Raw genomic sequence first — 20240 nt, forward strand, 5'->3', positions numbered from 1 at the left:
GCAAACAGCCTGTCCCTGGGAACAGGCAGTGAGGACCGTGGCATGCAAACCAGCTCCTCTCTGCTGGGGTGGTCCCCCAAACAGGGCTGAATCAGCAGCAGCTGGCAGGTCTTCCACTGATGATGCTCTCCCTCTTTTTCTCTTCCCTTTGCCTTTCCCCACTCCCGCTTTTCACGTTTAGGAATCTTGACTTGGAAGGAGAGGAGCGAGAGCGTGACTCGGGGATGTGCCAACGCAGACAGAGGGAGAAAGCGCTTTGTTTCAGTTGGAGGATTCCCATTAAAGCCATGCAGATGTTTTCAGTTATCCTTGGTGTGCTTCAGGCATTCAGTGTCTCTAGACCAGCAAGCTGAGGTGAACGTCACAGTCAATGGGAGTTTGGTGGTGTTAAGTCTGTGTGCGTACGTGTGCGTGTGGGGGTGTGGGTTTGTAGTGGTAGAGGGACTGCTACTGCTTTATCATTCAGTGCTCTTCTTTTAATACCTAATTCCTCCGCTTTTTTTTTTTTCCTCTTTTTTCCAAATGTAAACTGGGAATGTCCAAAATAATTTTCTGTTATATTTGATGCATTCTCCACTTTCTTCTTCATCACGACCGGGTTTTTGGTCTGGTTTGGGGTCCTGGCTTTAATTCACTCTTCTGTCTCTTACTGGTACGAGAGGGATGCCCTCTGTGGCAGGGCAGCATAGAGAGCGTCCGAGCAGTTGGCCTAAGGTGAAAGAGAAGCATTTGCTCCCTGCGCTTCAGTTTTACCTCTCTTGCTTGGTTTGGTTTTGGTTTTGGTTTTTTTGCTTTGGCTCTGCCATCAGCCTGGGAGCTGCAAAATGCAGAACTGCCACCTTCTTGTCCCCTGGCTGTACACTGCATCTAAGGGAGCACTTCAGGTATTTGATTTTGAGTACACCGTATGGTCACAGGAGCGGCCAGATGAGACCTGGGGGGGGCTCTGTGTCCCTGGGCTGCCCCCTCTGTTGTTCCTCCACTTTCCTTCTGTATTGGGTCTGGCTGAGTTGGAGTTCTTTTACCCCATAGCAGCCCTCGTAGTGCTGTGCTCTGTACTGGTAGCTAGAAAGCTGTTGATAACACAGCAGTGTTTTGGCCATGGCTGAGCAGTGCTGGCACAGCATCAAGGCTGTCTCTCTAACATTCCCCCCCTCCCCAGTAGGCTGGGGGTGGGCAAGATCTTGGGAGGCAACGTAGCCAGGAAGAAGGCATACAGGCAGCAAGAAGAGGCATCTCGGTAGCAAGTAAATCTTAGGTCCCTTCAGATGCTGGGGACCCTGCGTTCATGCAGCATTGGGCAGACCCCAGATGGATTTTCCCTTGGCACACTGTACAGATCCTGCCTGTGGAGAAGTTCCTCCTTTTGGTCATTCACGGTGTTATACAACTTTTCTTAGAAGAAAACAACTCTATGCGTAAAGGATGTTCACGCGCGGACTTCTTGCTGCACTTTAGATAACGGCAGGGCCGCGCAGGTGGCGTAATCGCTGGTACCAAGCAGGAGCTGCCTGGAGGCTCCTCTGTCACAGTCAACCAGCTCCGTTTATCCTGCGGCCAAGGGCCATGTGTAGGGACACAGCCTGAAGGCCACGCCGTACGTACGGTGCAGCACAGACCTGCACCCGCTCCGGTGAACTGTTAGGTGGATCCCCAACTCCTGGAGGTACAGTGATCTCCCAGTCAGGATCTCTGCAGCAGGCTGTTAAACTGCACGGTAACTTGGGAACCAGAGAAGATCCAGATCTGGAGGGGATGGTTAACCACAGGGCCTCACGTTGAACCTCCTCTAAGCTCGTCCTGTGCTTCCAGGGTTCTCGAGCCTCTCGGGGGGCATCTCCCAGACTGGCCGGTGACTCCCAGCTCCCTCGTTCCTGCCTTCCCCTCCCTGCCTGCCTGCCCCACTGTGGCCCCTGCAGCAGCACTCAGCTGAGCACCCTCCGTTGCTCCTGGGGAAAGAGCGTCCTCCTTGCTCTCCGTGGCATTCCCCCAGCACACGGTGCTGTAGCGAGGACAAGGCAGTCAGATACAGACACAGCCTGTTGAACAGAGCGTCCTGCACGCAGTGCTTCCGATAGAGCAGCTCAGGAGCGAGGAGGTGAGCTGGGTGTGCTGCCTCTCACAAAGAGCATTTGACATCGGCGACCTTCCCCGCTGGACCCTCTGCAGCCTCTCTTTTTCCCGATGTTGTAGGTGTTAGGTTGTGTGGTTAAAGGTTCATCTCCACAAACACAGAGGAGGACAAAGGAGCAATGGCAGGCAGGGGAACCCCAGGGACCTAGGCAGAGGCAAGGGAGCACCCTGCTGTGGCTTTTCCCAGGGCTGTCGCAGGAGAGGGATCGCCCAGCTTGTCTGGGTATGAGGCTCACCAGACAAGTATTGACTCTCCCTTGCTCACCTCACAGACTGACGGGGGGAATGCGCTTCTGTGGCCATGCCCTGCCTCTGAAGCCCGGCCGTAGACAAAAAACTGGCTCAAACTGTGAAGGTTACCAGGCGAGACGTGACTGGGTGCACGTGTGTGGCAAGGTCTGTGCATGTGAATGTCTGAAACTGGATTCTGAGCTGTCAAGCAGAAGCCTGCTTCTCGCTACACGCAGCCAGCGTGGGCTGGTTGTAAATTTGGGTAACACCTGGAATAAGCAAAAGTGGCATGTCCCGAATCCTACAGTTAATAACGAGCTAGGAGAGAGAAGCCTTAATTCGGAGGCTGATCAGGCATTGTACTGCTCCCATAGACAACTTAGATTGGGAACACTGGGGGCGTGGGGTTCCAGAAAGAAGAGGTGGTGGCAAAAAGAAGGGTTCCCAGAAAGAAGAAGGGATCTTGAAGAGAAGGAGGGGACCCAGGAAGGAAAAGGTGAAGATCCTGGCTGGAGGAAGTATCCTGGAAGTGGCGGAAGATCTTGGAGACCAGAGAGCTGCGTGGAGACAAGTGCCAGGGGATGCCCAGGGACCTTGACCAGCACCCTGCGAAACTGGTAACGGCGAGCAGCTGCACAGCAGGAACCAAGGTGATGTTCTGCCTGACCTTCCTGGACCTGCAGTAGCCTCCCTGCTGGGATAGGGGAGTTGGCTCAAGCAACTGCAGGATTCAATAGGAATGCATTTCACCAAGGTAAAGAGGACACAGCAGTGGCTTGGAAATGCTGGTTGGTTTAATGGTAAAACTGGAATTATTCTGTCAACTGTGCATTCCTTTTAATATGGACTTAATTTAAAACGGCTGCTTTGAAGTTGTTCTGGCTTCACCTTAATCGACACCTGCAATCTTCATCATCTTATCTTCTCCAACAGCGACACCACACCCTGCCCCTCCCCACCCCCTGCAAAAAAAAACCAAAACCAACCCAGGAAAAGAAAGACTTCAAGGGCAAGCTAGGCAGCAAAGTTGTGCGAGATTGGTCAAACTGCTCAAAGTTTGCAGGGAGATTGGAGCTTGCAATTCAGATGTACGTCACTCAGCGTGGGGAGGGTAGTACGCACCTTTCACTGGAGTCAGAGGGAAAAACAGGGAGAAGGGAGCTGCAGCGTAAAGAGTAAAGGACACAACATTCTTAGGAAAACTCTCCTTTTTCTTTCCTTTTCCTTGCTCCTTCGCTTCCAGATCTCCGTGGTCGCAGTTTGTGCTGCCTCACCTCCAGCACAGCGTGCAGAATGAAAAGACTGTCACAGAATTCGTCTTCCTGGGGTTCTGCAGCACCCCAGCCCTGCAGCGCTGCCTCTTTGGCCTTTTCTCTGCCCTCTGCTCTGCCACTCGGATGGGAAACACACTTGTCTTTCTGCGTATCTGCCTGGACTACTGCCTCCACAGCCCCAGGTACTTCTTCCTCTGCCACCTCTCCATCGCGGACATCTGCTACGCCTCCAGCAATGTCCCCGTATGCTAAGGAGCCTCCTTGGACAAGGCAGAACCCTCTCCGTTGCTGGGTGTGGGGCACAGATCCATCTTTATTTAATCTTTGCACTTACAGCGTGCGTGCTGCTGGCCGTGATGTCTCATGTTCGCTACGTGGCAATCTGCCGTCCCCTCTGCTGTGCCCTCATCATGATCTGGAGGCTGCGCCTCACCCTTGCCACAGTTTTGTGGGCTTTGGCGTTCGTATTTGGTACACTGCAAGCCTCTCTGGCTTTACACCTGCCTTTCTGTGGCCCCTGCGAGGCTGTCCACTTCTCCTGTGAAATTCTTGCTGTCTTAAAGCTGGCCTGCACTGCCGCTCCTGCCAATAAAGTCCTGATCTTTGCTGTTTGTGTGTGCTTCTTCCTCTTCCCTTTAGCCTTAATCCTGATTTCCTCCCTGGACATCCCGGCCACCGATCTGCGCATCCGCTCTGTGCCAGGATGGCACGAAACCTTGTCCACATGTGGCTCTCACCCGACCGTGGTGGGTGTCTTTTATGGAAACGCCATCTTCATGTACGCGGGGCCCGGGAGCGGTAAGTCCTCTGGGAGGGAGACAGTTCTTTCCCTTTTCTACACTCTCGTCAGCCCCAGTTTGAAGCCCGTCATTTACAGTCGGAGGAACAAGCAGGTGAAGGAAGCCTTGCTGAAGCTTCAGAGAAGGAAGAGGGTCTTTCATTCCGTCTAGCTGGCGCTCTAGGCTTTCACCTGTCTCCTGCCTTGCTGCTCTTTCTTCTTGAGCTCTTGGGGTATTTCTCACGGAATGTTAAGTGGTTAAAACGTAACACAAGACATGGTTATTCAAATGCATTTGTCTCTTGTTTCTCTGTGCAGCCTGATGAATATCATGGCACTAAATGACTCATTGTTATTCCTTGTATTGCAGATAACTAATTCTTGTTCCTCAGATGCAGCTGTCCTAGGCGGGTAGTATGTTTCACCGGAACTGTTGACCCAGGTGGAAAAAACAGTCTTCTCGGTTCTAGCTAGCAGCCAGGATAAACTACTGTGTAGCAGGGTTTTTTTCTGAATCTACCCATTGATCCAATAAGATATTCTTTTTCCCTACCGTATTTGTGCCTCCTGTTATCCTCAGGATGCTAGAGCTTCAGCTCTACTGTTAGAAAGAAAAAGAGAGAAAACATGATGCTGCTAGTGGGCTTTGCTTCTCAGGAGGGTGAACGAGCCTGTGAAGGGTTTTCCTTCTGCACACTTTTGAGCCTGACACCTCTCATGCAGGAAGTTTCTCTGTTCTGGAGAGTTTTTGCTCAAAGCAGAGCTGGCTTCTCCCCAGGCACTAAGTTTTCCAAGCGGGAAGGCCCTAGGGGTGCATGGCTTTAAGTAGCTGCCTGGATCCGCATCATAGCTTGTGATTTCACAATGGTCCCTATTGTGTCTCTGGAGTTGGTGCACACTGGGTGCCACTTAGCTCCTCCCGTGAGGGCTACTCCATCAGTCCCTGGGGAATCGGGCCCCCTGACTGACCTGGAGGTTCAGTTGTCCCCGAAACCCAGTGACTGACGTGAGGATGAACCCAAACGGGGGTTACAAAATGACACTTCTGGAAGAGTTACAGGTAGCACAGCCGGGGCTCAAAAGTGCAGTTTTGTGGGTTGGGGTTGGTTTTTTTCCAGTTTGGAAATCACTTTTTTAGACAGGAACCTCAAGAACAAAGCAGGAGGTGGGTTTTTTTGGTCTGAAACACTCATCCCTCTCCTGCTGTATTAAAGACGTCCAGACTCTCGTGGTATACAGTAGAGGTGATGTTATGGGCTGTTTTATTTGCGTATGGGAAGGAAAACCTCCTACAAGTCCGTGGTTTTAGGGCTGTGCCTGAAGGAGGAGGAGGCGGCACGTAGAGGCGTGATGGCTCGTGGACTCGCGTGGACGCAGGGGTGGGTGATGGCTGGGAGGACGTAAGGGAGCTCTCCACCCCCAGCCCCAACTTTTCCCTTCTTGTCGTTGCTAAACAGAGACATGACGAGGAGGCAGTGATTGACCGGGGAAGAAGGAGCAACACTGTCAGTGTTCGCTATGAGGAGGAGGAGTTGGAAGGTGAGTCTCTGCTGAGATCCTGGTAGAGGAGCCACCAGCCCAGCGCGTTTTCCCATTGCACAAAGTCTCTCCTGTGTGCCTTGTTGGGTGTCACATCATGTGCAGCAAAACGTGCCGCGCTTCTCAATGAAGCAGCACAGTTATTGTCACGTTTTTTACTATTACGGCTTTTTAAACGGAGGGAAAAAGCCCCCCGGGAGGCCACGGTGTGAGTTGTAGCCACAGGGCTCGATAATTCACAGCTTTTTTTCTCGCAGAGGCTGCTCCTGGCTTGGAGAGGTCAGGAGAATCATTTCAGGGCTGCAGACGCGGGGCTGTGATTTTCTTTTTTTGTTCTGGAGTTCATTACGATGGGACTGATTTGATCGTCTCTTGTCGCCTCGTGCCATACAGAGATTTTGAAAATAATTAGCTTGTGTTGCTGCTTAATGAGCAAGTCTGAGTGTTGTCCAGCCGAAGCTGGAATTTGAGAAGAGGTCCAATACTTTGGGGGCACTTTTAGATGACCCAGAGCCAACACTTGTTGTTGCTGTGTTGTTGCAAAGCTCGAGTAAAATAGGCTTGGAAAAAAGGAGGTCCAGTGAAAATAACATTCAGGGAAGCTGGCGTTGCTCCTGGGATATATAACCGTGGCTTAGCAAGGCACCGGCCACCTCAACCATTGCCGCAATGCCGAGAGTGCTGCAAAAACCGCTGCTTTTTCGCAGGCCACCGGACCCTGTACGTGGGCGCGCGGATGCCACTGGTTAGGCAGAGCCACCGGCATCACCGACGCCACAGCCAGAAGCATCGGGAAGGGGAACGGGAGAAGGACTCTGCCCCGATGGAGCAGGGCTACCACTGTAAGTCCCACCGCGGCATTCGCTAAACTCCTGGGGGCAACGTGGGCGCTGGGGCCTTCTGCAAGCAGGTCCCCGTGGCTAGTTTGAGTGAGTTGCTGTTCTTCCGAGGGAAAGTGGCCGTATTGAGCAACACCCTCTTTTTCCCAAGTTTTCTTTTTTTTTGTTGTTTTTTTTTGTTTGTGTTTTTTTTAATGCAGTTAAATGCATAATGGGTTTAGGCTCGTCTTCCTTAGAGGGATCCTGGCTTTAAAAATGGCAATGTGGGGAAGGAAAGCAGCCCATCCTCATGCAGAGGTGGACTAGATGCTTCTCCTTCTCCACGGCTCTGTGCAAGCCCAGACAGACGCAGAGGAGAGGGGCCAGCCCAGTGTTTATGGCTGCACTGGTGCTGATGGCCACTTTGCACGTGAGCGTGACGAGCTGTGTTCAGGCGCAGTAACGGGATGGGTCTTTGCCTTCTGCCCCCAGGCTCCCCGTCCCAGCGGGTGCAGTTCATTCTCAGGAGCAAGGAGGACGAGCAGCACCTCCCTCACCACTTGTTCTCCGAGCTGGATGAGATCTGTGTAAAAGAGGGCCGAGATGGCGAGTGGAAGGAAACGGCAAGGTAAATCCCTGCTGCTTGGCTGCGGTGGGAGAGGAGTCCCTGCACCGGCAGCGCCCGTGGGCTCTGCTTTCTCCTCTCCAGGATGCGAAGCTTTTGCAGCTGCAGGTGGCGGCACAAGGAGCCTTCTCCTCTTGCCACCCCGTGGCTCTGTCAAAGGGGTTGCAGAGCTGGGGCTGTTTTCTTGCAATGGGGCTGATCGCACCCGATGTCCGCAGGTGGCTGAAGTTTGAGGAGGACGTGGAAGATGGCGGCGAGCGCTGGAGCAAGCCCTACGTTGGCACGCTGTCCTTGCACAGCCTCTCCGAGCTGAGGAGCTGCATCAGCAACGGGTCGGTGCTGCTGGACATTTGTGCCAACAGCATCGAAGAGATTGCAGGTACCATGGGCGCTGCATCCCTCCGGGAACGGCCGAGCTCAGCTCGCCACGGTGCTCTTCACTCCCAAATCAAACCCTGCCCCAATGGCACGTCCTTTTCCAGAAGTGCCACTGTGTTTTTCTCATGAGCTGTTTTTGGATGTAGACTGGGCATGCAACAGTCGCACCGTTTTTTTATTCCAATGCGGGGTCCTTTTGAAAGCAGTTTGTGGGGTTGGAGAAGCCACTAGAGAATATTCTGCAGCCAAAAAGGAGCGTGTGTCAGGGCTTAGCAGGCTGCTCTTAGAAATACAGAGTCTGCGTAAGAGCTGAACCTCCTTAAAGGAACTATTTCTTACAAGCTGTTTCCTCGCATTCTTTTTTTTGCTTTTGCCTTAAGATCCAGCATGTAAGAGTTTTAAGGCAGAGTTTATCTGGCGATGACCAAGCAGTGTATTTCTGTGGGGAAGATACTTGAAGTTAATTGCAAAAGCCGCTTTGGAGAAGTTATCTTTGACTGGCGGCAGGTCTCCATTCAGCCCTTTCAAGGGCTGGAGAAGTCGGAGCCGTTCTTAGCACGTTTCTCCCTGGGCTCGGCAAATTGCACTCCATCAGCACGGGAAGCTCTGGGAACGTCTGTGCTATAGATCGCTTATAATTTGGGTGAACGTGTAGAGTCAGAAAGGCCAGGTCGGGCAAGAAAATTGCGTCATTTAGAATGGGAAATATTTATCTTAGCGGAATGATGAATAAGCACTTGGATGCCATGTTTCTTAGCAGAAGAAAATTCTCGTTTTGGCTGCAAAGGCTGAACATTATTAAAAGGCCTTGCTATGCAAGGCTGAGCCGGCATTAGGGTGCAGCCTGTGTGGCACAGCCTTCCCTGGGGGCTTTGGGGGTCGGGACTTGTTGGGGTTTCTGCTCTGATGGCTTTGTTTCCCTTTGCCATCCTCAGATACGATCCTGGCCCAGCAAGAACAGTCCACGGAGTTTGATGAGCACGTGTGGGCGCAAGTTCGAGAAGTCCTTTTGAGGAAGCACCACCATCAGAACGAGAAGACAACCAACCTTCTGCCCGCTGTCTGCTCGTTTGCTGATGTGAGCAAGAGGCAGTCAGACCTGCACCTCCTCTACAAGCCAGGTGAGGCTTTCTGCAGGGCTGTGGCCCCATTAGACTTGTCCGGGCAAAGGAGAAGCGTCCCAGTTGCTCCTCGTCCATCTTTCTGAGTGTCTTTCTTTTTCCTACCAGCCCAAACAATCACCTCTTGTCCTTCTCCCACCGCTGCAGAAGCTAAAGATGGGGTGAACCCTGAGAGCAGAGCAACGGATTTAAGCAAGGTGAGACACTCGTAGCTTTCTCACGCCTTTAGGGCCAGATTTGCTCTTGCAAACTTGGCTGGAGAGTGTGCTGCAGAGCGCTGTGGGCTTTGCTTTTGGGGTAATTGCCTGAAAATCGCTTGTCGTGCCCAGGCGGAGCTGCACTTCATGAAGAAAATTCCCACCGGGGCTGAAGCATCCAACGTGCTCGTAGGAGAGCTGGATTTCCTTCACCAGCCCATCGTGGCATTTGTCCGCCTGAGCCCGGCTGTCCTCCTCTCGGGCATGACGGAAGTTCCCATCCCAACAAGGTGCGAATGAGAAGCGCAAATTTTTTCCGTAAAAAAGACACCCAACCAAAGATCGAGTTGCAGGCATCAGTTTGGTGTCCCAAGGGAACAAGGCGAGTGGGAGGGGGAGCAAGCACGTTTCCCCCACCCGCATCTCCTCGCCTTCATTTCTCCATTCCCTGCTGTAGCTTTTAAACCCATCGGCCAATTGTAATGAAAGTTGGCCCCCAAATGAAATTTGCCGTCGGTTTTGAAGAATTTCAAATTCATCGTGGCGTCGCTGAGCCTACGTGTCCCGTCTTGAGCCACGCTCCGGGCTGGGAGCTGCCAGGGCTTTCCTTGGGTGCTCTTGGAGCAAGGACACCTTCTTCTCTCTCTCATTTTGTTTTTCTTGCCCAGGTTCCTGTTTGTTTTGCTTGGACCAGAAGGAAAAGCCCATCAGTACCATGAGATCGGCAGGTCCATGGCCACTATCATGACAGATGAGGTGCGACAAGATGAGATAGCTCCGGGTCATTTTTGCCTTTCTTCAGCTCTCCCTGTCTCTGAAGTAGTGAGGAAGAGGATTTGCTGTCCCAGCTGCCCGCAGCTCTCCAAATAGCCCAGCCCTCTTTCTCACCCCGAAGCGAACACGCAGATTTGCATCACCCCACATCCTGGAGGCTGAAATCCCACCCGGGGTGCATCCTGCACCTCATCCTTCTTGCCGGGGTCCCCAGCACGCTGTCGCCAGTGGTGGCATTGCCAGGGCCAGTCAAACTTCTCTTGCTCTTTAAGCAGAAGGGTATGGTGTGCCATGGGGGACGGGGGCCTCGTGGGGGAGATGATTACAAATGCCCTGACGCACAGATTTTTCCTTTTGGGGGAGTATTTCCTGCCCTTTCCAGCAGGAAATTTTGGGGAAAAAGCCTTGCGTTTAGCCAAGAGCTTATTGCACTGGTTAGGACCTCCGAGCTGGGTTGTCCTCTCACCAGGTTGTCTTCTCTTGGCAGGTTTTCCGTGACGTTGCCTATAAAGCCAAGAACGGGGCTGACCTCGTGGCTGGCATCGACGAGTTTCTGGATCAGGTCACGGTCTTGCCGCCAGGAGAGTGGGATCCATCGATCCGAATCGAGCCCCCGAAAAACGTCCCTTCGCAGGTGGGAGGCGCGAGGGGGACGGGCGGGACGGCTGGGGATGCTGTTCAGGGGCCCAAATTCACAAGGTCCCACTCTGACACAGTCACAGAGCCAGACCAGAAGCAAAACAAGCCAGCGGTTACAAGTCCATAGCTTTATCTTACTTCCATTTTAACAGGAAAAAAGGAAGATGCCAGGAGCTCTTGACGACAGTGCTTCTGACAGCACGCTGGAGAAACACAGTGGCCCTGAACTGCAGCGGACGGGAAGGTGGGAGCTTTAATAGTTTGGGTTTTTTTTCTGTTTGCTTCTCAAATCTGAGCATGCACCCTCCCTTCTAGCAGGTCTTTGGGGTTAGCTGGTTCAACGAAGGGGCTCCGCATTGCCAGCTTGGTCCCCTGGGCTGGACAGGGGGGAGATCTGGGCAGCTGGGCTCAGCCCCAGCCATCACCATTGCACGCAGGTTTCCTTGATTTGGGAGGAAGGAGAGTGCTTCTTTTTAGCCACGAAAGTGACTCCGTGCTTCTGATTGCCCTTCTGCAGCAAAGCAAAGTCACCGTGTTCCTCCAAGAGAACAGACTCTCTTCTTTTTCCTTCCTGCAGGCTCTTTGGAGGTTTGACCCTGGACGTGAAGCGGAAAGCCCCGTGGTTCTGGAGCGACTTCCGGGATGGTCTGAGCCTGCAGTGCCTGGCGTCCTTCCTCTTCCTCTACTGTGCCTGCATGTCCCCTGTCATCACCTTTGGGGGACTGCTGGGGGAGGCGACCAATGGCCAGATAGTGAGCACGTCTCTCTGTTGGGGGGCATGGGGGAGGATAAAAGTCAGGCCAAAGTCCTCGCTGCAGTGAATCGGCTTTGGTTTTTGTTTCTCCCTAACGATTTATTTACTCACGGCTGCCTCTCTTCCCCGGACAGAGTGCCATGGAGTCGCTGCTGGGCGCGTCCATGGCCGGCGTGGTGTATTGCCTCTTTGCCGGCCAACCTCTCACCATCCTCGGCAGCACCGGACCCGTCCTCGTGTTTGAGAAGATCCTCTACAAATTCTGCAAGTAAGGCTGGCTGCCGCAGCTGGGTGCTGCGAGAGCCTTCAGAAGGGGGCAGTGATGGAGAAAAGATGCTTTGCTTTGCTTTTCTGTTTCTTAGGGGTAGTTGCTAGATTTTAGTGACAGTCCTTTTGTTGCTATGGCTTTGATGGGAGATAAACCACCCTTATTGCCATAAGGTTTATCATTAAGCCCCAGCTTGCTGGCAGCAGGTGACTGGGTGCAAACCCAGCTGGTTTCAGTGTCAGGGTGATGTGGGAGAACACCACCTGGCCCAAGAGGGACCTGACCTCAAGCAGCCTCCAAGGTGTTAACACAAGATCCTTGTTCAACAGTGGTAACTAAATAATTGGCCTCTCCTCCTGTGGGTCTACACCCTGCACCACAGCCCCGAGGCTCTCTGTAGTAGTACCTGGAAACTGCATTTCCCATCCGCAGCCTTGACACGCTCCAGAATTGCTCCCTGTTTTCCCCGAAGGCAGGCATGTCTCAGGGCCTCTTGCTGGCCTTTGCAGCCTTTGTTTCATTTTGCTTTCCCAGGGAGTACACGCTCTCCTATCTGTCTCTGCGGGCGTGCATTGGGCTGTGGACCGCCTTCTTGTGCATAGTGCTGGTGGCCACCGATGCCAGCTGTTTGGTGTGCTACGTCACCCGCTTCACGGAAGAAGCCTTTGCCTCCCTCATCTGCATCATCTTCATCTACGAGGCTCTGGAGAAGCTGAGTCACCTGCGAGACACCTACCCTGTGCACATGCACAGCAAGCTGGACTTCCTCACCAGCTACTAGTGGGTTTTTTTCCCCCTGAGAAAGCTTCTGCCCCTTGGCAGGATCTGCGGGCTGCACCTCCATCGCCTTTCCCTTACCCCTGTCTTGGCTTCTCTCCTCCCAGCTGTAAGTGTGAGGCACCGACCCATCCCAGCAACGAAACGCTGCGTTTCTGGGCGAGCAACGGGATCAACGTGTCTGGCATCGCCTGGGAAAACCTCACGGTGACCGTAAGTGCCCCGAGCCACTGCTTCCTCGCGCCGCGGCCACGGGGTCCAGGGGCATTTGCATGGTGCAAAAGTCAGAGCCCTTCAGGGAATGATGGGCTTCAAACTGTGCTAGTGCTGCTCGGAAAAGTCCTTGCTTAAATCTAGCGTGTGGTTTGTTAAAACCGCTTGGTCCTCGGGAGGAGAGTCCACCTTGTCCCAGTCTACCTGGTCCCCAACGTTGTGGGTAGGTAGCAAGTGTCCCCCTCAAGCCTGTTGCCGGACAGTATTTCTGACTGGGAGGAAGGTTAAGTAGTGGGTGGTTTGATTATTGTAGAAGTTGTAGGTAGGACTTAAGTTCATGCTTGAAAGGTAGTAATTGGCCTCCTTAATGGGTTCCTAGTAACTCTGGGCCTTGCTTTCTCGTTCAGTGCTGTCTGTAGGTACATGCATAAATTTGCATGTCTGAGCAGCCTCTCAGGCTGTTGTGGCTGGAAGCAGAGCCCGGGCCTAGGGCGGCAGGCTCTTATGGTGGCCTTCATCCCCTCTTGGCCAGGTTCTGCGAGCCCTCCCCTGGGAAGGGACGATTTGTCTCTTCTCCTCCTTTCCTACCATGGTTGTCTTTAGCCCTCCTTCCCTCTTCCCTCTCTCTCTCTCCCCAAGAGTTTCCAGTGTTTCCTTCCCCTCTGGTGTCTTCTTTAGCCACGATTGCTCGAATGGCAGGCAGAGGATGTGCCGAGGGTGCGTGGTATGGTGTCCCCTCACATCTCGTTTCTCCGCTCTATAGTTCGATGTGTCACTTGTTCAGCTGCTGCTGCTCATTACATATAAATCTCCATTGGCAGGAGCAGTTAGAGGGTCGTGGATCTTGGACCAAGATCCTCAAAACCCCCTAGCTACGCGAGGTTTCCCTGCCGCACGTGCACTGCCTTTGTGTCCTGACGCTCTGTTTCTCCAGGAATGTCGGCATTTGCGTGGGGAGTTTCAAGGACCTGCCTGTGGACGCGACGGCCCCTACACGCCTGATGTGTTCCTCTGGTGCTGCATCCTCTTTTTCGCCACCTTTGCCCTGTCAAGCTTCTTGAAGAAGTTTAAAACCAGCCGCTACTTTCCAACCAGAGTAAGTAGAAGATGGTGGCCAGCGTCCATCTCCACACTCGTTTCCCAAAATGGCTTTCCTGGAGCACTAAGCAGTATTAGCCCCGCCATGGTCAAGCTGGGAAACGTTGGCCTTGCAGGCCAAGCTCTCCAAGAGCTTGGATGTCCCGCACTCATTTCCGTGAGTGCAAAATCATCGTAGCATTTCCCACCTGCCTCGCGATCTGCCCCAGATTGAAGATTTTTGGGGTTTGATTTTTTTTAATTTTTTTTTTTTTCCCCCTCCTCAGGTAGTAGGAAGTCAGGTTTCCCAAAGTTTTGGGGGTTGGGGTTGTGGTTTTTTTTCCCTACCTTCTGCGCATTATGTGCTCGAGCGGAAAGTAGATTCGAATGAGGAGGTTCCTTTTGAGGACTAAAGGATGCCTCAGTGCCTTGTTGCCGTTGTAGCTGTGAGTGTAGCTGTAGTGGCAGACATCTCTTTTCTTATTTTTAATATTATTATTATTATTTTTAGGTTTTGACTTAAACCAACCCTTGTCCGCCTAATTAAGCTTTTTTTATTATCTGACGCCAGATCTCACGGGGACAAACACAGCAACAGTATCTAAGCAAGGGATCAGGCTGCATGTGCTCAGAGGGGTGGTGGGATTTGGTTAACCAGCCTGAATGTTGTGGATGTCCGCAACTCTTGCATCTCACGTTACGGCCCTGTTTGCCATGCCCCTTTCACCTCTGGTTTCTCGCCCCAGGTACGGTCCACGGTGAGCGACTTTGCTGTTTTCCTCACCATCGCCATCATGGTGCTCCTTGACTTTGTGGTTGGGATCCCATCGCCAAAGCTCCAGGTCCCCCACACGTTCAAGGTAATGGGGTGTTTTGGCACGTGGGGGTGCCACAAGGTGATGCCGGGGCAGGGCAGGGCTGAGTCTGGAGGAGATGCTGGTGGTGTGACCATCTCCTCTTCCACCTCCAAGTGCCTTGCTTCCTCCTGGCAACGAGAAGATGGCCCCAAAACTAGATACCTACAGGAGAAGTACCTAGAGGTGCTTGCAAAGAGGAGACTGGCACTGCTGAAGCCCACGGGAGAGGGGGACATGAAGCCAGGGCTGGGAGGTGCTCTGACACAGGGAGGGAGGGGAAAAGGAAAGCCAGTGGAGTGCCTGGGCTGGGAGACGATGCTGATGTGTGGGCTTTGTTGCAGCCTACCAGAGACGACCGCGGGTGGTTCATCAACCCCATAGGACCCAACCCTTGGTGGACGGTGTTGGCTGCGCTCGTCCCAGCTCTGCTCTGCACCATCTTGATATTCATGGACCAGCAGATCAGTGCCGTTATTGTGAACAGGAAGGAGCACAAGCTGAAGGTAAGGGCCTGCGAGAGATGACCCCGGCCCCAGCCCCTTCTGGGCTGCAGGTCTGGGGAGAAGCTCTTATTGCCGATGCTTTCTGAAGGCATTGGTTTGGGACAAGGTCAGGCTGCGTGGCAGGATGCTCTCCTGGATTAACGATGATGCAGGGAGCAAGTGACAGGGCAGTTCAGATGAGCAACCTTTTGGAGGAGCAAATTAATCTTGGAGCAATATGGAAGCGCGTTTTTGTTTTGAAACGGCAGCGGCAGCAGGTGCGGGGAATGCATTGTTTTGATGCGCTGCCAGGGATAACTCAGAGTCACACCTTCCTCGCAAGTGGTAGAATTTTCTTTGTGAGTGAAAAAAACGGTTTGGTGGTTTTGGGTTGTGGGTGGGTATTTTTTGGAGAAGTATGTATCGCACAAGCTCCCCATATCCCTTGTGTCTGAACTCCTGCCAGATTTTCATGCCAGGTGCTTGTGCAAAGCCTGCGTACACCCTTACTTGTTTCCATTTCTTGTTTTAAATTCTGAAGAAGTTGACCTGTGCTCGAGCAGGGTTTGAGTCTGACTTGCAACGTTATCCTTGCTCTTGTGCTATGGGATGCTCTGTTTCTTGTTTTCCTGCCTGCAGAAAGGATGCGGGTACCACCTGGACCTTTTCGTGGTGGCCGTGATGCTGGGGGTGTGCTCGGTGATGGGGCTGCCCTGGTTTGTGGCTGCGACCGTCCTGTCCATCACCCACGTGAATAGCCTCAAAGTAGAGTCTGACTGCTCAGCTCCAGGAGAACAACCCAAGTTTCTGGGGATACGAGAGCAGAGAGTCACTGGCTTGCTGATCTTTGGGCTCATGGGCTGCTCCGTCTTCTTCACTTCCGTGTTAAAGGTGAGAGGAAAATGCAAACCACCCGACAACCGCGAGCTTGTTGGAGGTTACAGAAAAACAGTCCCCTCTCTGCAGGCCTGAGTAGTTAGTTGTGGAGCGGAGGAGGAGGGGGTGATCCCAACCCTTGGGGCTTGACCCACGGTGGGAACCAGCCTCGGTTAGGCTTTGCAGCCCTTCGGGCCCCCGTTTGGTGTGCTCGAGGCAAGCGAGCAACGCAACTGCTTGAATTTTCGGGTGTCTTTCAGGCCCGCCCATGTTTATGGGTTACAGCTGAGCATATTCAGACCAGCACGTCTGCTCTCTTTCAAACAGGCAGCCCTTTACTGGCTGCAATTTGCTCCCCAAATGCCCCGGAGCAGCTGTTCCCAGGAGCTAAACACACTGAGGTCATCCCCGTGGGCTTCCTTGCACGTTCCTCCCACAAAGTAATCTCGTCTCTAGGCTAAAAGGAGGCCTGTGGCCTTTGCCTGTTGCCCCAAGATTAGGCAGAAGTGTTTTTCTACCGCCACAGAATGCGGCATAGGGTAGCACGGGTGAAATCGCCTATTTTCCTCCAACCTTTCTGGAAAATAGGAGTATTCTGAGGAGAGGTAACTCCAAAGTTCAGCCTAAAGCAGAGCCTTAGCTCACTCGTGCGCACAAAATCTTTAATGGTTAAAACATGACCCATCTGTAAGCCTGAATGGAAGCTGGAAGGCTTCAAGCAATTTTAGGCAGTGCCTGTGGAAGAGGGTGGTAATACTGAAAATGCAATATGGAGAAAGAAACGATTGCATTCTTTTTTTTTTTTCTCTTTCCCCCCCCAGTTTATACCAATGCCTGTGCTTTATGGCGTCTTTCTCTACATGGGTGTGTCGTCGCTCAGAGGAATTCAGGTACGGACTCTTTTACAGCGTGCAGCATGTCGTTTCCCTGGTATTTTGTCTCCGTAGCAGCAGGGAAAAAAGCAGTGGCATGGGAAAAACTTCTTGCAGAGCAAGCAATGAAACTCTTTTGTGTAAGAAAAAGATTGGTGGAGGCACAGGAGGTATATAGGGCTGGGAGGACCAGGCAAGTTCAGCGCTCTCTGTTTCAGGGTTTAGGGCAGGTCAGTGTTTGGTTACGTGAAAGCGGGGGAATTCAGTGCAAAGGGAAGGCAGTTTCTGCCACTGGTGGAAATCCTCGCTGGGGGATTCAGTGGGCCGAGAAATGCTAATAATGGAACGGCACGGAATAGTTGCCGTTTGGTGGGCAGCTCTCAGGGGCAAGCCGGTTGATAGATGGAGCGAAGGGAAAATGGGTGCTGCTCCCAGGAGGAACGCGGTGGGATCCAGGATTTCTGACGGCAAGCGAGATGCTGCAAACCGCCTCCACGTTTCGAGAGGGCCAGAAACTTGCCGCAGTCCCAAGGCGGCAACCTTTCCCTTTTATTTTGCAGTTCTTTGATCGCTTGAAGCTGTTTTGGATGCCAGCGAAACACCAGCCGGATTTCATCTACCTGCGGCACGTGCCCTTGCAAAAGGTGCATTTGTTCACGGTGATCCAGCTGACCTGCCTCGTCCTGCTCTGGACCATCAAGGTGTCCCGTGCCGCCATCATCTTTCCCATGATGGTAAGAGCTGCCGCCGCTCAGCAGCGGGGTGTTTGCAGCGTTGGAATGAGAGGTGGCATCGTCTCTGAGCTCACCGCATCTTCCCTCTTATTCGTGAAGGTTTTGGCTCTCGTCTTTGTCCGGAAAGCGATGGATTTCTGCTTCTCAAAGCGCGAGCTCAGCTTTCTGGATGACCTTATGCCAGAAAGGAAGAAGAAGTTGGACGATGCCAGAAATGAAGCCAGAGAAGAAGAAGAGGTAAGGCTTGCTGGGTCCTCGGGGCTGGACATCTCCGTCGGGCTGTGAGGTTGCCTGTTTCTCTTACAGCTTGTCTGGAAATGTTGGGGGAAGATCAGCACTCAATCGAAATAGATCCCAATAGCCTGGATCCCACGTTGTAACCTTTGTTTCCTCAAGTAGCAGTGAGCTGAACGCTTGAATACAGGTGTAATTTTTAAAACGAGTCGTTTTTCACCAAGGTCATTATCATTACGATGATTATTATTAGAAGGTGCTGCTGCTGCTGCTGGCAAGATTTGCTCATAATCGTGTTTTGAACACCCAATCCCCCTGCCCCAAAACCTTTGGAGTGAACGGTTTCTACCCTGCTGCACTAATACCTATAGCTGCCAAGGGGCAGAAGGGGAGGGCAGACTGCTAAGTTTGTGCTGGGCATTCAGCTTATCTCCACTTTGACCAAAGACAGAGAACGTGATTTGTCCCTTTTTTACCTCAGGAGTCCAGGAGGGCGATGGAAGCTGCTGCTGCTGCAAGTTCAGTTCAGCTGAACGTGGGGAAGACCAGTGACATGGATATCCCAAAGCAAGGCAGTGACAGGTAAAGCCCCACCAAGCGCCAGGACCCCCGGCAAGATTAGCTTGAAGGGGTTTGGCAGAGTTTTCTCCACTTGCCTCTTTGTGGGGCATCCCACAGAAACCAGCAGGCAGCTTGGTGGGAAAATCAAATTCGGGGGCAGGGCTGCAGGAGGTGATCGCAGGGCTCTGACCCCAAGCAGAGTGGCTGCAGCACTCGCGTTTGACCCCCAAACCTTGCATCATCAGCGCCTTTACGGTAGCTGGAGTTCCTCATACTTACACATGAGGAGTTGCAGGCGTGATCTGTACCAGCAGTGGCTTAGGAACCCGGACCAGGGCTAAACCCCAGCAAGAGCCTTTGCACAGAGCTGTTGCTCTGCAGCTCCCCAGCTTGCCTCCCAAAACTCCTCATCCAGCAAAACCTCCCATGCTTATGCGCAGCTTTGATTCTCAGGGCTCCGCTGTTCCTCTTGCTGATGCTAATGCCCTTGGTGGCATCAGTTCCCATAATCACGGATTGCTGTGTAAAATATTTATTGCAGGACTGATCCTTCTGAGATTATTATCCTGGATGAAATGTCACAAACGACCGTATGGAAGGCTCTCACTTTGAAGACAGAAACCCTTTGAATCCAGGGAGGAAAAAGGTAAAGGATTGCACACGAACGTGTCCGTGCTCCTCTGCAAGCGACGGTGCACGCCTACGCTTTTCCCACGCTTTGGCCGGCAAGGCTGAGCAAACAGCCTGTCCCTGGGAACAGGCAGTGAGGACCGTGGCATGCAAACCAGCTCCTCTCTGCTGGGGTGGTCCCCCAAACAGGGCTGAATCAGCAGCAGCTGGCAGGTCTTCCACTGATGATGCTCTCCCTCTTTTTCTCTTCCCTTTGCCTTTCCCCACTCCCGCTTTTCACGTTTAGGAATCTTGACTTGGAAGGAGAGGAGCGAGAGCGTGACTCGGGGATGTGCCAACGCAGACAGAGGGAGAAAGCGCTTTGTTTCAGTTGGAGGATTCCCATTAAAGCCATGCAGATGTTTTCAGTTATCCTTGGTGTGCTTCAGGCATTCAGTGTCTCTAGACCAGCAAGCTGAGGTGAACGTCACAGTCAATGGGAGTTTGGTGGTGTTAAGTCTGTGTGCGTACGTGTGCGTGTGGGGGTGTGGGTTTGTAGTGGTAGAGGGACTGCTACTGCTTTATCATTCAGTGCTCTTCTTTTAATACCTAATTCCTCCGCTTTTTTTTTTTTCCTCTTTTTTCCAAATGTAAACTGGGAATGTCCAAAATAATTTTCTGTTATATTTGATGCATTCTCCACTTTCTTCTTCATCACGACCGGGTTTTTGGTCTGGTTTGGGGTCCTGGCTTTAATTCACTCTTCTGTCTCTTACTGGTACGAGAGGGATGCCCTCTGTGGCAGGGCAGCATAGAGAGCGTCCGAGCAGTTGGCCTAAGGTGAAAGAGAAGCATTTGCTCCCTGCGCTTCAGTTTTACCTCTCTTGCTTGGTTTGGTTTTGGTTTTGGTTTTTTTGCTTTGGCTCTGCCATCAGCCTGGGAGCTGCAAAATGCAGAACTGCCACCTTCTTGTCCCCTGGCTGTACACTGCATCTAAGGGAGCACTTCAGGTATTTGATTTTGAGTACACCGTATGGTCACAGGAGCGGCCAGATGAGACCTGGGGGGGGCTCTGTGTCCCTGGGCTGCCCCCTCTGTTGTTCCTCCACTTTCCTTCTGTATTGGGTCTGGCTGAGTTGGAGTTCTTTTACCCCATAGCAGCCCTCGTAGTGCTGTGCTCTGTACTGGTAGCTAGAAAGCTGTTGATAACACAGCAGTGTTTTGGCCATGGCTGAGCAGTGCTGGCACAGCATCAAGGCTGTCTCTCTAACATTCCCCCCCTCCCCAGTAGGCTGGGGGTGGGCAAGATCTTGGGAGGCAACGTAGCCAGGAAGAAGGCATACAGGCAGCAAGAAGAGGCATCTCGGTAGCAAGTAAATCTTAGGTCCCTTCAGATGCTGGGGACCCTGCGTTCATGCA

General features: G+C 52.6%; 1 protein-coding gene across 1 annotated transcript; it reads left to right on the top strand.

The window, feature by feature from the left end:
- Nucleotides 1-3761: 3761 nt before the first annotated feature.
- LOC142027794 (electroneutral sodium bicarbonate exchanger 1-like) lies at nt 3762-20141 on the top strand. The gene is made up of 24 exons (XM_075022004.1): nt 3762-3881; nt 4202-4436; nt 5794-5955; nt 6663-6809; nt 7266-7401; nt 7617-7777; nt 8712-8897; nt 9006-9094; nt 9227-9384; nt 9763-9850; nt 10356-10502; nt 10660-10751; nt 11085-11259; nt 11396-11529; nt 12064-12309; nt 12414-12519; nt 13454-13615; nt 14343-14456; nt 14795-14956; nt 15575-15826; nt 16633-16701; nt 17244-17417; nt 17517-17698; nt 18745-20141. The coding sequence occupies exons 1-24, from the start codon at nt 3762-3764 to the stop codon at nt 18839-18841; spliced, it is 3594 nt and encodes a 1197-aa protein (XP_074878105.1). The 3' UTR covers nt 18842-20141.
- Nucleotides 20142-20240: the final 99 nt, after the last annotated feature.

The sequence above is a fragment of the Buteo buteo genome, unplaced genomic scaffold (assembly GCF_964188355.1).
Source record: "Buteo buteo unplaced genomic scaffold, bButBut1.hap1.1 HAP1_SCAFFOLD_56, whole genome shotgun sequence".
NCBI classification, from domain to species: domain Eukaryota; kingdom Metazoa; phylum Chordata; class Aves; order Accipitriformes; family Accipitridae; genus Buteo; species Buteo buteo.

Coding starts and splice junctions, on each gene's coding strand:
- LOC142027794 (XM_075022004.1), top strand. CDS start 3,762: ATGGGAAACACACTTGTCTTTCTGCGTATCTGCCTGGACTACTGCCTC. Junction 3,882..4,201: donor ACGCCTCCAGCAATGTCCCC/GTATGCTAAGGA, acceptor GCTGTCTTAAAG/CTGGCCTGCACTGCCGCTCC. Junction 10,752..11,084: donor GAACTGCAGCGGACGGGAAG/GTGGGAGCTTTA, acceptor TCCTTCCTGCAG/GCTCTTTGGAGGTTTGACCC.